We start from the raw sequence: 15544 nt of genomic DNA, 5'->3' as shown, positions 1-15544 counted from the left end.
CTTAAGTGCCTTTTCAAAGGAAAATTATGCAATTGATGATGAACTTAAAACCTCAAAAACATTCTTACATCAAACAATTCAGTGACAATTTATTATAAAACAAACACAAGAAGACATGTTCTGAGACAATAACTAAACAAGATCAGGGTTCTAAGAACCAAAAAAAATACCAAATACAATCCAGAAGCCTGCCTTATTGCATTAGTTGAGACATCCTTCTAACATCTAACATTTGTTTTCTAGTATTCTAGATTGTCAAATCATTTAGATAATATGCATAATGTTTTCTAAAAATTTGTCTCAGGAAGAGATCAATGCCAGTTTTAGTTGCATAATTTTCCTATAGATGAAAATTCAGTGGTTTTTATACTGTCAAGTTTGTGCCAGGCATCCTTGAAAACTGTCTTGATATTATTTTTTAATAACATTTTCAAACTTCAATAAACTTGCAGCTACTCAAGTCCATAAGTACTTAATACTGCATGAAATAACATCATACATTATGGGCAAACAAATCAACTGGTCTTTTTAAATATTTGTTCCATTGATTCTCCAAACATGACATTTTTTCACCGAAGAGTCCATTAGTTCCCCAACTATAGCAACTCAAGGATAATTCCTCTTCGATCACAAAAAAGAAGCCCTTGTCATGCAAAAAGACTGATGGAATTATTATGTCTCAAAATTTTACTCCTAAAATACCATGATTCAATAGCTGAATACTTTGGTGTATTGTAAATGCCATTGTCACAGTGCAGTCTCTTTGAATTCTTCTGTCTGTTGCTTTGCCTCTGATGCTTGCCTTGCCTGTAACATTCTTTTTCGGTGTGCATGTAATATGGACTGGGGATGGATAGGATAAAAACCAGCAATGCCTGGAATAAAAAAAAGTGGTCTTTAAAACAAACTATGCAAATGTTGGTGGTTTGGCATCATAAACTTCATGGACAATGAATTCATATTATCTTTGTGGATATCCTTTGATCCACAGTCATTGCCCAGGGCATTAACATGTATTACATGGTTAATTACATGTAGCCAAGTTTTGTAGCATGATATTCTAAGATAAAATGAATTGTGTTTAAGCTACAAAGAAATGGGCAAAGCACTCACCTAACATTTTAACTAATGATTTGGTTGGTTGGGCTTCTCTTAGTATCCATTTTCTGTACTTCTGAAATGACATGGCAAATAATCTTTCTCCAAATTGGTTGATCATTGGATCGTAAGTTCCTATCTGTGATATGATTCTTCCATTTCTAGCTTTGTGTTTTTGTATGACAACAATATGATAGAATGGTCTGTTGACACAGCCATGGAGGGCAAACCTTATTGCCAAAGTCCCTTCCTTTTTCATGATACCTGAAAAAGTAAAAATTCTTTAAAACTTATAAAATATATCATCAACATTTCTAAAGCTATGCATCATTTCAACTTGAAAAATTTCATCACTGAATACTAGCTATTGTACAAATAAAGAAGCATTTTATGAACGGCTGAATGTTTAAATATGTGAACTAATTGAAACAATTACTGATATTATAATGTTAGTGAAAACAATGTGTAGATTTAAAACTTTAAAACTTTAAAAATATAAATGTCAAAGCCTGAAAGGAAAAAGTCATTTTTGGGAGTAAAAATGAATAAAATGGTTATTACTAGTCATTTCCAGTCATTCCCTGCATATTCTGATCATGATCAGGTTAACCATAGAATGGGGATTACCAGGCAGATATTAACATCACTGCTGCAGTGTGGGACTTGAGGAGGTGAGGTAAGTAAATGATTTGAGAGCCCCTGCATCACAGTGGACATGCTACCTGGTTGTCATTTTACAGTTATGTGGACCTTTATCTTTCCTACATTAGCACGATTAGTACACACTAGTATGATATCAGAATCTGTAAATAGGAGTGTTAATGCATAAAAGTTTGTGCTACTTGTAGTATATCATTTGTATTTGTATTTGCAAGTGCACTTGTATTGGTTCATGCACCAATTCAATATCATGCAAGTCTTTTTATTCCAGTAATGCAGCAGTACTACCACTTCTGCATGCAATTTGTAATTCTTGTCACATTGAAAGTTTTTGACACAAGGTGTTATGATGCCCTGCCTGCATAACATGCAACTTGTTAGCACGAAATTCATGCGTAAGCACTCCTATTAGCAGTTTCTGATATGTACTGGCTGTTCTAAAGCTCCGTCCATGTGAAAACTAGTTGGCTTTACAGGAGTATGCAAATTGAGGAGTTGAGATGTACATGTAAGATAAAATATATGGGAGCTCCCACATCATGGTGGATGCACAAACTGGTTTTCATTTACTCTTTTTGAAGCCTTTGCTCTCATGCTTTAGAACAGCTAGTTCATATAAGAAACCGTTAATAAGGAGCAGCAGATGATAACAGGTGGTGCTAGTTGTATGTTTACACATATTGCCATAAAAAGCCTCCAGCCTCCAGAGTATAAGATTTCTAACCCTTTTTACATTGCATGCTGCTTTGTAACTACTGACTTGGGGACTGACTGTGTAGAAACATGACTAAGAACAGGTGGTACATGTACTACCACATGGGCAATGTTTTGACTTAACTGCACACTTTGGAAGATGCACTGTATCAAATTGTATTTCCTATATTGTATGCACCTGTGGCCCAAAATTCTATCACTTTGCCTACTTCACAAAGACATTTCTCTACTCGGGGGAAAAATCCTAGAATCAAAATTTAAACTGTATGTTCATGCCTGTCTCCTCTATTCTTACCTGGCAAATTTCAAGGTTCAATGACATTATTTAGTGGGTGAAAATCAAGTGGACCAACTTAAGACTCATTTTTGAGAGTGGCTTTTAAAAAATGACAGACATTTTCACCCCATTTCCATAGATTTTTAGATCGATCTATCCCTGTGGGGAGTCTCACTAGATTACTGTCAGCTTGGCCGGCTTAAGTGTCTGTCCCACCTACTAAAAGCTGTAAGGGGGTATTAACTATGGTGCCCGCTTGGCTGACTGCAATTTAGCGTGAACCCCCAGGGAGTTAGGTCGATCTAAATCTTAATCTCTAGATCAATCTAAATCTCTGGGGAGGAAACCTTTTGTCACTAATACTTGAATGACTTTTGATCAATGCGATACATTGTAGACCAAATATTCTAATGGTTTATTCAGTCAGATATGCAGCTATCAGTGTATTAAATTTCAAGTCTTGGGCTTAATTAGAAAAAATATCATGTGTGGACCCTACCTTAAATATCAGTACTAACCCATGAATTTGGTGCTAGTAATTTGTAACTTGTTAAGCAGAAAATTAAGGTAAGCAAGAAATAAATTTAAAAAAAATTTTTTAATAAATTTTATGGTGGATATACTTTTCCTTTTGCCTTCAGGTGGGCCTGAGATTTTGGTCTTACATGCTACGTGTCAACTGCAGTTAAGTACCTAGCATGTCATATTTATGAACACAAACAATTTTACGAACAAGGCAGAAAACTCGACACAAGTTCTCAGATGTCATTGAAAATTCGGAATTTGAATTGATTAACATGTTTGTTGCAAGGTCTGCTAGGTCTATATGACGTAAACACGACAGGAGACAAAGTGGCTGCAGGTCTCTAAATGGTGCTGCTCTAAAAGAGTAGCGGATGGTGAGCAAACTATAATGTCTTCGCGTCTTCGGTGGTTTCAAGTCTAAGACAGTTTTGCTAAATTTTATGTCTACAGGACCATTCCCACAGATATTTGGATCGCTCTATTACCTGGGGAGTCTCACTTAATTGCTATCAACTTGGCTAGCTTACTATAAATGTCTGTCACGCCTAGTAAAGCTGTTAGGGGGTAATTATCTAACCCTCTGGCTGATTCGGTAGGCGTGACAGACATTTAAGCCGGTTTAGTTCATAGCAATTTAGTGAGACTCCCCAGGGAATTAGACCGATCCAGATGGATCGATCAAGGCATGGGAACCCAGTCTACTATAAATATTAAATGGGTAGAAGTGCATGGGTTCCAGTAAATTTAATTGTAATTTATATCATGGTGCATGGTCAAATTGTCATAACTTGTTTGCACGCTGATCTATTTTCACCGGTGCCCTTTTCTTTGACATTATAAATCATTTAAAAGATTCGCAGATATATGAAAGTGAGAGACAAATCAAAACTACTCACCCCCTGCACATGAGAACGACACGCCGAAGTGCAGTACGTCATCAACTTGCGCGCTGCGTATCACGTGACTCCAAGATGGCGAAAACCTTAGAAGACAAAGCTATTTGGGAAGATGGAGAGGTACTTTTTCTGTATATTTTAAGTAGTTTCGATGAATAGTTTTAAGTCAAATTAAAGAGCATCAGTCAAATTAAAAAACTGATAAGTTATTTACATTTTAGTTATGTCGTTACGCCGAAATTCGTATAATTGTCACTGCCGGCTTCAAATTTCTCGTGTCATGCCATGGTATTTCTACTAGTATTAGTTACAGTTAGTAACAGTATTTCAGTGTTAATTGAAAAATATCACCGGAGTTAACTGACATTGATATTTTACTTACCGTTCCTGTCATAGCAGTTAATTATTACCGTCTTTTAAAGGTTAAAGTTCATTTATTCATTATAACAGACCTAAAAGGCGAAAGTGATGACATGCAACAATATTTTTTTTATTGTCTGACAACAATAATGACATTTAGACTCACCCTTCAAGAGGTCAACACTTGCATGATCTGGGTGAAAAAAAAGGGAAATACACCTTTTTCCCCCGTTGTTTTCCAAGGCAGCACCTAGCATAAGCGCCCATCTAAATCTAAAAGAGTACGACTTCAGTTTCTAACTCAATTGTCATTTTTAATATTAATTTAATCATTTAGGAATCTCTTGGTGAAGAGGTTATGCGAATGTCCACAGAAGACATTGTCAACAGAACTAGACTACTTGACAATGAGATCAAGGTTTGTGTCAATTATTTACTTGTCTGGACTTTGGACAAAAGACCCCTTACTATATTTGATACTAAATGCTTTTTGTGCTCATGCTATGAGGGATGAGATCATTAAATAAATATTTGTTGTTGAAAATGCCTTTTCTGAATTTGTCCTTTTGTTGAGATTTTGTTTGAGTTTAGCACTTTGATAACTTAACAGCAAATCTTCAGGACAACAACATTGAGTAACGACAAAATTAAAATTGCCTTTAAGATGAATAATTATTCTGTGGACTTACTCAAGGAAGAGGTTTAATGAAATATTGTCAGGGATGAGTTTTTTTTTTTTTTTTGTCTTTTTTTTTTACTACAGGCGAACTTTTAGACATTTTGGGAGCCGTAAATATCATTGGCCTAGCTGGGCCCTTGGACCCTGCACCATATTTAATGACTTTTTCAATAAATGGAAGACTCATCCCTGAATTGTATGTATAATTAAATAGAAGATGCAATGCAGGGAAAACCGAAATGAGAAAACGTATAACTATTTTTCGCAACAGATAATGAAGTCAGAGGTCATGAGAATCTCACATGAGCTGCAGGCTATGAAAGAGAAAATAAAAGAAAACACAGAGAAGATAAAGGTCAACAAGACATTGCCATATCTCGTTTCCAATGTTATAGAGGTAGGTTTTTTAGGATGAGTGTAATATTTTTATTTCAACATCGAATTTCAGTGACAATTGATATAAATTTACAACGTTACAGCATTTTTACTAAATAATGACATGGAAAGTTCCTTATGATAGTGATAATATATTTTACATTTGTGTGTGTATGTGAATACAAGTGTGAGTGTTTTTATATTCCTACATAGTTGACACTGAAACACAGAAACTGATAATTATTTTTGCATGTTTACAGCTCTTAGATGTTGACCCACAAGAACAGGGAGAAGAAGATGGAGCAAATATTGATCTTGACTCACAGAGAAAGGGGAAGTGTGCTGTCATCAAGACATCTACAAGACAGGTATGCAGTGAAAACCGTTTCATGTTTTAATGTGTTTTTATATCAAGTCTTGCGATTTTCACCAGAGAATGATGGTTCTTAATGTATAATTTAAAGTATACAACCTTATGTGTAGCATGGGCAATGTGAAAATGTTGTTTCTTTGTAGATAAGTATTGTTGTTTTGACATTTACTTCCAGACTTACTTTTTGCCAGTGATAGGACTTGTTGAGGCAGAAAAGCTCAAACCAGGAGATCTTGTGGTTAGTATTTTTGCATACTTTTTGACTGTTGATAACAACAATCGAATTAAAAAAAATACTAAGCCCATTATACATACTTTTACATCTTATTTCCTGTCCTTACTTGTATCTGTTTCATCCAGTGGTCCTCAAATAATACCAGTATTTGATTGCACTAATTCTTTTTTTCAGGGTGTGAATAAGGATTCCTACCTTATCCTTGAGACACTGCCCCAAGAGTAAGTAGATGTTTTTTATCACAACAATTGACATATTTAATCCGTTTCAGAACAATTCACTATCAAGAGGTCAAGACGAATGTAAAAATTTTTGCTGGAAAAGGGATTCTTTATAAAGAGATTCCAAATGGTCTAACAATTCATTGTTTAATAAACAGTTTCCTTTAATTTAGGTTTGATTCTCGTGTGAAGGCAATGGAAGTGGATGAGAGGCCGACAGAGCAGTATAGTGATGTTGGAGGATTAGATAAACAAATTCAAGAGGTAAGATGTTTGCAAAATAACTGCTTTTTTTTTTTTACAAAACATGTTTTTTAAATATATTTTTTAGTTTTTCAAAATGAGATGCTTTTTTCAAAATGAGATCTCAAGGAAATGAAAAGTAATCTGCTACTGATGTTTGTTCTAGTTGATAGAAGCTGTTGTTCTGCCAATGACTCACAAAGACCGCTTTACTGCTTTAGGAATACAGCCACCTAAAGGTATGTAGTACTCTGCAAATTTGCCTTGTTTTGGTAAATTATTTTACATGGTTTTGCACTATAAAGTATGTGTTATGCATGTTTTGGAAGTTGTATTACCTATTCATGAATTCATATAGTTTATTATTAGTATTTATTTTTTTATTTAAGCTCATTTATTTATTTATTTTTATCTTATTTATTTATTTATTTATTTTTAGTGTGATAAATTGTGTTTGCTTGTATGTTTTGCAGGAGTATTGTTGTATGGCCCCCCTGGTACAGGCAAAACCTTGCTAGCCAGAGCTTGTGCTGCACAGACTAAGTCCACTTTCCTAAAGTTGGCTGGACCACAGCTTGTCCAGATGTTCATTGGTGATGGAGCCAAACTTGTAAGAGATGCATTTGCTCTGGCCAAAGAGAAAACTCCTGCTATTATTTTTATTGATGAGTTAGATGCCATTGGTAAGGAAACATTTAGTTTTAGTTTTTTGACAGCATCTCTTTTAGTAAATTAAACCAATAACCAGTAACTGTAATAAGCCTCTATAAAAGTAATGAAGACTGGATATTATGTTTTAAAACAGAGGTCACAATATTTCCCTCTTATCAGAAGGCCTTCAGGTGAACCGATTTTGAGCTGTCACCAGTATTGTGTGGTGACAATGTGCTCTGCGCCAAGTTGTACTATCAGTTTCAATTCCATCTTTATCTTAGTTTAAAACAATTGGATGAATCAAAACTTTCGTTTTAAAGCTTATTGACTTAATGAGGACTTAAGATCAGAAGCTAGATTTCAAATTACTCTTTTTATTTATATTTCACTTTTGAATTTAGGTACCAAGAGATTTGACAGCGAGAAGGCTGGAGACAGAGAGGTACAAAGAACTATGCTGGAACTGCTAAACCAGTTGGATGGTTTTCATCCAACAAGTGAAATAAAGGCAAGATACAACCTACTTTTGTATAAATTACATTTTATTCCATAGTATGCTTGGGGATATTTCTGTGTTGAATATTGCTGGAGAATAATTACAGTAATTAAATTGCAATAGTAAAAGATTGTAGTAAGGTCTCTTTAAAAGAAGAAAATGGTTATGGGCATGGGTTTATCCGGAGTTACAGGTCCTGAGGTCCAGATTCTTTATTTTCAAATCTCCATATTTAGTCAGTTTTGCAACTGTTTAATTGAAGTTATGACATCAGTGACAAACTTCCTTCCAGTCTTAAGGATTTGTTGGTTCCATAAAAGGGCATGCGGTGTAGTTAGTAGGCCTACCATTTATAATTTGGCCGGTGAACTTGGATCAAATGCTCATGAAGTTCAGACACGACAGGTCGGCTTATATGAAAAATTAAAAATGAAGAAGCTAGCTTATTTTGTCATCATGTTTTGTGATACAGGTTATTGCTGCCACCAATAGAGTTGACATTTTGGATCCTGCCTTGTTGAGGTCAGGACGACTTGACAGAAAAATTGAATTCCCACTACCAACAGAGGATGCAAGGGCAAGAATCATGCAAATACATTCCAGGAAAATGAATGTCAGGTATTAGAATTTCTTTTTAATTAGTCTGGGAGCATATAAGTATGGAAATACTGCTTTGCTTTTTGAGATTTATTGTATTATGTACAAAAGTTACCTTCTAATATGTTTAAGATACACAAAAGTTTTTCATGTTCTTTTTCCAGTTCGGATGTAAACTTTGAAGAACTTGCTAGGTGTACAGATGATTTCAATGGTGCCCAGTGTAAAGCAGTGTGTGTAGAAGCTGTAAGTATTATGGCATCTTTTACTTGTGGTTTAAAGATGAAATAGCTAACAGCACATCACTAACACATCTGATAATATTAAGATTTTGATACCCATTGTTGATCTTTATTTAATTACGCAGACTTATTATTATAACTCTCTAGATAGCTTTCTACAAAATCACAGATACCACCACTGTGAAGGTGTACGGCTCTTTGACAAACATAATTGTCAAACAAAGAAGCAATGATATTGGTGGTTTAGAATAGAAAATGACTAAAACCACTAACTTATATTATATTGTGTTTCTTTGAATTTATAATTTTAACATTTAAAACCTTAATTGAATGTTTCAGGGTATGCTTGCACTAAGAAGGGAGGCCACAGAGCTTAGTCATGAAGACTACATGGATGCTATTTTGGAAGTTCAGGCAAAGAAGAAAGCTAATTTGCAATATTATGCTTAATTTATGCTGATACAGATGTAATGAGACAATAAGTGAGCTGTTAAGATTAACATTGTAGTAGATACGTGAAATATGGTGTTGGTGGTATGTTCAAAGCCATCTGTACCTTGGCTCTCCAGTTACTTAAGGATGTTGCCAGCAGTTGTAGTGCTATGAACATTGATGTTAAAATGAGTATCCACTGCAGTTAAAAACAAGAAGAGACAATTTTGCATTTACCATATTGTGAAAGTTCCCTTCAAATGTGTAAACAATGTTGAAATAAAGAGAGTTAGCATGTGCACTGCAAAGGGCAGATTGCGAAAAAGGTTTCATGTATCCATGACCTTTTAATGGTTTTAAGTTTGAAAAAAAAAAATGGAAGGTGCATGAATGCACCTCTTTATGCCTTTTCAAATCATTTAAGTTGGATAGAAGCATTGTATATGTAGGATAGAAAAAACTTGCTTTTCCTTTTTTTATTTTTGAAAAATTTTGCGCTGGGAGGACAAATCGGTGACTATCTTCTACTCGGATATAGTTTATTTTTTGCTTTTTTCATGTTGTCAGGCAGGTGGCCCAATTATTTTAAAAAATTTGGTCCCAACCCCTTTTATAGGTGCAAAAAAAAAAAAAAATGACAAATTGAATTAAAATACTATTTTCACCAACTCAACAGCTGGGCTGGACTGATAAATTGTTCCATTTCTGCCCTGGTACAAAATATTTAACTGCCTTTTTAGGTTTATGACCAATTATTAGCAATTCTGTAGAAATCCAAGTTCACCTCATATAAAAAAGAAATTGATTTCTTTTAGGCAAGTTTATCAAGCTGAATATTAACTTGTAAATTAATATTTTCAACTTCTCATTAAGTACGTTGCAGCAAAGTGATGTTGCACAAAAGTACATGCGTAAAATATGAAAGAATTCATTAATCTCACAAAATATGTATTTGAAAGGAAAATGTAATGGCAACATTCATTTGCTCATGATGCAATTTTAGTGGATGAACATCTGACAGAATATTTGTCCAAATGTCATGCACAAACTTTTTCATTACACCTCAACATGACCAATAACATACAAATATTTTTGATTCAATCTAAGTTGTAACATGTAAAGTCTATTACATATCAATACTGTCCTTGTTACAAAAGCACCAAGCTAGCATTTAAGGTACACAGTGTAGGGTTTTCCTAAAAAAAAAAAAATTCCCGGCAGTAACCAATATTTTCCTCTGCCTAAAGCACCTTTGATCCTCTTTTCCTGACACTTGCCTTCATATTGTTATATTCTGAGAAATTTGGATTGTGCGAGATATAAAACTAATGATTGAGTTTCATCAGGATTCAGCAAATTTGATAATTATTTGCAAAATTAAATTGTGGCATTTATCTGTTGAAATGTGATCAAAGAGTATTACCTGTCCTCAAAAGTCCAATGTGGGTAATGCACTTAATGTGTTTATAATCCTACACTTTGTCACCTTATCTGCAATTGAAAAACAGCATTTTTTAAATTCATAAACATTTCACAGCACAACTTCTTTCATTTTACAGAAATCACTTTCAGTCACTATCTTCATTTGACCTGCTTAATTTCTTCTGTATGATTTTAGCAAGGTCAACTTTTTTATGTTGATACCGATGTCGAGATTCATTTTTTTGAAAGGTACTTTCATCGTCATCCTCATCTGATTTGGCACTATCAATTTGAGACCGTTTCTCCTTAAAGTATTTTGAACACTTCCCATCTGATTTATCAGGGCTGCCTCTACGTTTTCTTGGAAGTTTTGCTCCAACATATTCACCCCAATCTTCATCCTCTAGATCCTCTTCTTCTAGACTCTCCTTTCTCTTTTTACGAGGTTTACGGCTCTTTCTTTTCCCTCTGTTAGGAGATTGAGCATCACCAGTGTTACTCTCTTCATCATCTTCTTGCTCTTTCCTGCTTTGGGCATTTTCACCCATTTCTGACAAAATAAGGGCAGCTTCTTCTGGAGTACATGTCTCTGTATCTGGAATCTTCATTCCATGCTTTCCCTTTTGATGCCTGTGTAAGTTTCCTGGCAAATTAATAAGGACCATATCACCTGATTCATCTATCTTAAATACTGTATATTATATTAAGTATTCATCTATATTAAATGTATGTTTGAGTTTCTCATATGCAAATTATATAATATTTACGATAAGATAACATGTTTTACCTTTCATTGTAAAAGAACTTCCACAAAAGCAGACATGTGGCTTGTTCCCTTCATGCATGTACATATGACCCTGTAAGTTATGAACTCTTCCAAACTGCTTTCCTGTAAAATAATGCATTCATACATGTGCATTTTTCTTCAGCTATATAAACTATCAGTGCTATTAAAATAAGTTTTTCTAGCAAACACTATATTCAGCTTTGACACTATAATTGCTGTTCTTGTCAGTAATATTTTTTGTAACCAGGAAATGCTAAAATAAATGACATACTCTGTGAGACTATGAATGTGCGAAAACCCATATGCCATGCTTTGAACCAAGTCTTCTGCCCTCTGAAAGCTAAAGCTACGTCTTAGTCCTATCCAAAGGCACAAATGACAAGGAAAAAATCTATTACCCTGACCCCAGAAAAGTACGATACATGATAACTGCTTACCATACCCTTCAAACATATTAGGGAATTTAGCTTTACCAAGCTTTACTGCTCCTTTTTCTTATTATATGTCAACTTACCACAAACATTGCACTTAAAAGGCTTTTCATCAGCATGAACCACCTGATGAGCTTTGAGTGTTTGCGGCTGCGAGAACATCCGATCACATTTGTCACATTTAAATTTGCGGTCTTGGTCATGAAGAAGCTGATGACGAACCATGTTGGCTTTCTGATTAAATGCCCTGTCACAGACTGGACATTTGTGTGGTTTTAGACCACTGTGAGTAAATTGATGTGCTTTCAAGTGATGCTCCTAAAACAAAAGCAATGTATTCTCAAAAGTAATAAAATCATCTTTAAAGTTTTTCAAATTTTTCACATCTTGAGAATGTTAAATAATTTTACACACTTTAAACTTAAAAAAAATTGTACAAAGTATATATTAACATACACATAATATGAACAGAATTAAATTTTCCCAACATAAGTAATATTGAGAGTTATTCATTAATTTGGCTTTTTTATTTGTGTTCAAGCAAGGTACTAAGCTATCTAAATCTACCTTCATAAAATCCATTCCACACTCTTTACAAATGAAAGGCCTTTTTCCAGAATGCTTCAGCATATGGTCCCGCAACTGGCTGGGGTAATGGAAAACTCTGTCACATTCAGTGCACTTATGATCCATCTTAATACCTCTCTTTTTTCCTGGACTGGGATCCTTTGAGTCTTCATCTGTTCCTGATGCATTTCCAGGTTCTTCTTTTCTAAAACAAGTTTTTAAATCTGACGCATAAACAACTGGTATAAACTGGATATAGTTTATATGTTTCTGATAAAATATAATTAACATTTCTAATATAGAAATATTTCAATAAGAAAAACGTTTCTAATGCAGGGTATGGAATATAAAGAATGCAAATGTATGGGATTCCACAGACTGGTGTTTACAAATGATGCAATCTCAAATTAATGATAATCAGTAGCTTACTTTGGCTTATTAATGTGCTGATGCTCTATGTGTATTCTTAGCTCGCTAGGATAGGCAAATCCTCTACCACAATGATCACACTGATGAGGTTTAGTGTCCATGTGGGTTGCCATATGGCGCTTCAGATGGCTTACTTGAGTGAAAGACTTTCCACACTTCTCACAGCTATGAGGTCTGGAATTTGTGTGAGTCAACATGTGGGTATGTAAGTGACTTAGTTGTTTAAAGAGACGTCCACATACTAAACAGCAATGTGGTTTGATGCCATTGTGTCCTAGGACATGAGTTACAAGGTTATGTTTTGTGGTATAAGTTTTTTCACACATGTTACACTTCCAACGTTTTTGGTCACCCATGGTCACAAGCTGATCATCCGATATCTGAACATTTACTTCCATTCTGTCAATAGGCAAGCTGGACATAACCATTAAATCATCAAGCTCATCTTCTTGCTCCTTTTGTTCAGAAGAAGACAGTTTGCGTTTGTAATGGGCCTCACGCTTCTTGAATGGTTTCAGTATTTTAGTTGGGGATTTCTTAATAACCATGCTGTCACTGCTATCATTTGCAGGCTCTTGGATTTGTGAAGGATTTTTTGTTTCTGAGGATTGTGTTTTTTCATCTTCTTGGTTCACTTCCTCCTGTGCACTTTCTCCTCCTGAATCTGAATCACTATAATTACTATATTCCTCATCAGACTGTTTATCATTAGTGTTCTTTTCTTTCTTTGATTCATTTTTCTTATGTGAAAACTCTAAGTTTTCTTCTCCTCTGTCTGACCTATAAGATTTGTCCAAGCCACCAGCTGTCTCCATGTCCATTTCTGTTTTTCTTGGCCAATTCTCTGATGCTGGGACTTGATCTACTATTTGATGCCTGTTTTCTAATTGATTTGTACCTAATCCACTTGGAGCATCATTTATAGTTTGTCCTGAACCACAGCCAACTTCTTCAGGAAAGGGTATTCTTTTGGGTGGATGCTGAGAAATAGTTTGATCTGATGATCTGTTATAAATGTCTCTTTTATTATCCCGCTCTTTATATCGCTTTTCAAAATGGCGGATAGCATTCATGACTTTCTGTGCATTATCATCTTCATTAGGCTGAATAAGATGAGGAGGCATTAATGGAGGACCAACCTTCCTAGGCACAGTCTTATCTTCAAAGCGTGGTTTGGTCACAAAGCTGGATACACTGCCATGCATGCTCCCAGCTGACCCAAGAGTACTTCTCATAGAGGCATCCAGACCATAGCCAAAGCCGGGAGTTGGCCCAATAGAATCAAATGATGGACCCATTCCTGAAATTAACAAACCAAATAACTATTTGCTTTGTTATTGTATTAGTGTGTTTATTTGCTTTATTATTACAAACCAAAATAATTAATTTCTATTGAATTAATGATAAATTTTAACTATCAAAACATTTAATTTTGAAATCAACATTCCAAAAATTAAACAAGACAAAAGTTGCATGGTGACAAGTTGACAACATATAATAATAACAAAGCAGTCATACCATAGAACTTATCAGAAGTGAAGCTCCATCACTTTTTCTAAATTGTTATGTATATGCAACATGTTAAGCACTAGTTGTTATATGACATCCGAATATAAATGTACTGGATTATGGACTAGCAGAATGCATAGTATGAAGTCTTGATATACTACATAAATCACTTCCTAATTCTGACTCTGGCATAAATTTTAATTCTGAATTATTCAGCTGAACAATCATACCTCTATTTCCATGAAAACCAGGGTCCATGCCTAAGTCAGATGAGTAATCTGGCAAGTAGAGAGGTGATGGAAACATGCCCTCTCTGTATCTATGTCTTTGTCCCCCATGACCTATGTGCATATATGGTGGAACAGGATCTGAGTCTTGTACTAAAGGACAGCTGAAATCTAACTGACCCAAATCATCTCCTGGAAATCCATCCATGGCTGCAGAGATTTCTGAAACAGATAAGTACTTGAGTCAATTTCCTTTTATTCATACAGGCAATCAGATGACCATTTAAACACTGAGTGATGAAAGTAAAACTGCAAATGACACATCGAAATAAATTCCAGGTGAAACTGAAAGACACCAAATGATAGGCCTATGGACAGAAATGATGGTGCAATGCAATTTTGAAAAGACAAATTACTTATTATCTTTGCATGAAACAAATATAAAAATTAAGAGAAACATAACAATATACTGATTTCAATTACCAGAGAAGTATTTTAAAAGCAGACCATATCCATGCCATAAAATTAATTTAAAGGTGATGAATTGCGAAAGTGACCCCTCTATAATCAATGCTATTTCAGTCATTTCAAGAAGAAAACAGGTTCAAATTCACCAGTTCTTACATGACACTTGCCTGTAACCTTGTTTTGTCACCGTTCAAAATTCAAAGAATTAATGACAATGGTTGTTACATTTAACTTATTTCTTAAAATGTAAGGTTCATATCTATAATAATTGGGTCAATGAAAAGAAGGCAAGATGGCGGAGTGAGAGAACGAAAGAACGTCAACAAAGGAAAAAAGAATGTCGAGTAATCCACTAAAACAAGTCTATGGAGCAAATAAAGAGAGAAAACACCATGAGAATATGCATAAAATAAAGAAACAAATGTATTGCTTTAAATTAAAACAAAAAATATATTCTGACAAAATAATTCTTACCTTCCCTCTTTCCGTGCTTTCTTCCTCCTTCTTTTCCGGCTGCTTTTCTGGTTTTGTCACGTGGCAAGAGAAGCTTTGAACAGTGACAACACTAATATTAGCAGTATGAAAAATGGAAATGTCCCACCCACTAGTTTAGTTTCATTTAATTCA

General features: G+C 34.7%; 3 protein-coding genes across 6 annotated transcripts; 1 reads left to right on the top strand and 2 right to left on the bottom strand.

The window, feature by feature from the left end:
• Window positions 1-61: 61 nt before the first annotated feature.
• On the bottom strand, window positions 62-4301 carry LOC106171345 (small ribosomal subunit protein bS16m). Of its 2 annotated transcripts, XM_087001643.1 has the most exons (4): window positions 4171-4194; window positions 2597-2716; window positions 1114-1362; window positions 62-875 (listed from the first exon to the last, which is right to left on the bottom strand). In XM_087001643.1, the coding sequence occupies exons 3-4, from the start codon at window positions 1355-1357 to the stop codon at window positions 748-750; spliced, it is 372 nt and encodes a 123-aa protein (XP_086857769.1). In that variant the 5' UTR covers window positions 1358-1362; window positions 2597-2716; window positions 4171-4194; the 3' UTR covers window positions 62-747. The 2 variants fall into 2 exon arrangements, with proteins under 2 accessions (XP_086857769.1, XP_013407112.1); XM_013551658.2 differs by lacking the exon at window positions 2597-2716 and having other exon boundaries at window positions 4171-4301.
• LOC106171354 (26S proteasome regulatory subunit 6A-B) lies at window positions 4132-9404 on the top strand. The gene is made up of 13 exons (XM_013551667.2): window positions 4132-4290; window positions 4868-4948; window positions 5481-5606; window positions 5845-5952; window positions 6133-6195; window positions 6367-6413; window positions 6587-6677; window positions 6823-6895; window positions 7130-7339; window positions 7712-7818; window positions 8279-8424; window positions 8568-8649; window positions 8985-9404. The coding sequence occupies exons 1-13, from the start codon at window positions 4180-4182 to the stop codon at window positions 9093-9095; spliced, it is 1356 nt and encodes a 451-aa protein (XP_013407121.2). The 5' UTR covers window positions 4132-4179; the 3' UTR covers window positions 9096-9404.
• A 604-nt stretch (window positions 9405-10008) lies between these two features.
• LOC106171364 (uncharacterized) lies at window positions 10009-15528 on the bottom strand. Of its 3 annotated transcripts, none has more exons than XM_013551677.2 (7): window positions 15392-15528; window positions 14453-14671; window positions 12714-14013; window positions 12285-12489; window positions 11801-12035; window positions 11287-11388; window positions 10009-11142 (listed from the first exon to the last, which is right to left on the bottom strand). In XM_013551677.2, exons 2-7 carry the CDS (start codon window positions 14655-14657, stop codon window positions 10646-10648), a joined length of 2544 nt encoding a protein of 847 aa, XP_013407131.2. In that variant the 5' UTR covers window positions 14658-14671; window positions 15392-15528; the 3' UTR covers window positions 10009-10645. The 3 variants fall into 3 exon arrangements, with proteins under 3 accessions (XP_013407131.2, XP_086857761.1, XP_086857762.1); XM_087001635.1 differs by lacking the exon at window positions 15392-15528 and adding an exon at window positions 15085-15247; XM_087001636.1 differs by lacking the exon at window positions 15392-15528 and adding an exon at window positions 15074-15234.
• Window positions 15529-15544: the final 16 nt, after the last annotated feature.

Source organism: Lingula anatina, chromosome 1, assembly GCF_051362555.1.
Source record: "Lingula anatina isolate TDL-2025a chromosome 1, LinAna3.0, whole genome shotgun sequence".
Lineage (NCBI taxonomy): Eukaryota > Metazoa > Brachiopoda > Lingulata > Lingulida > Lingulidae > Lingula > Lingula anatina.
This window is presented reverse-complemented; position numbering and strand designations above follow the sequence as displayed.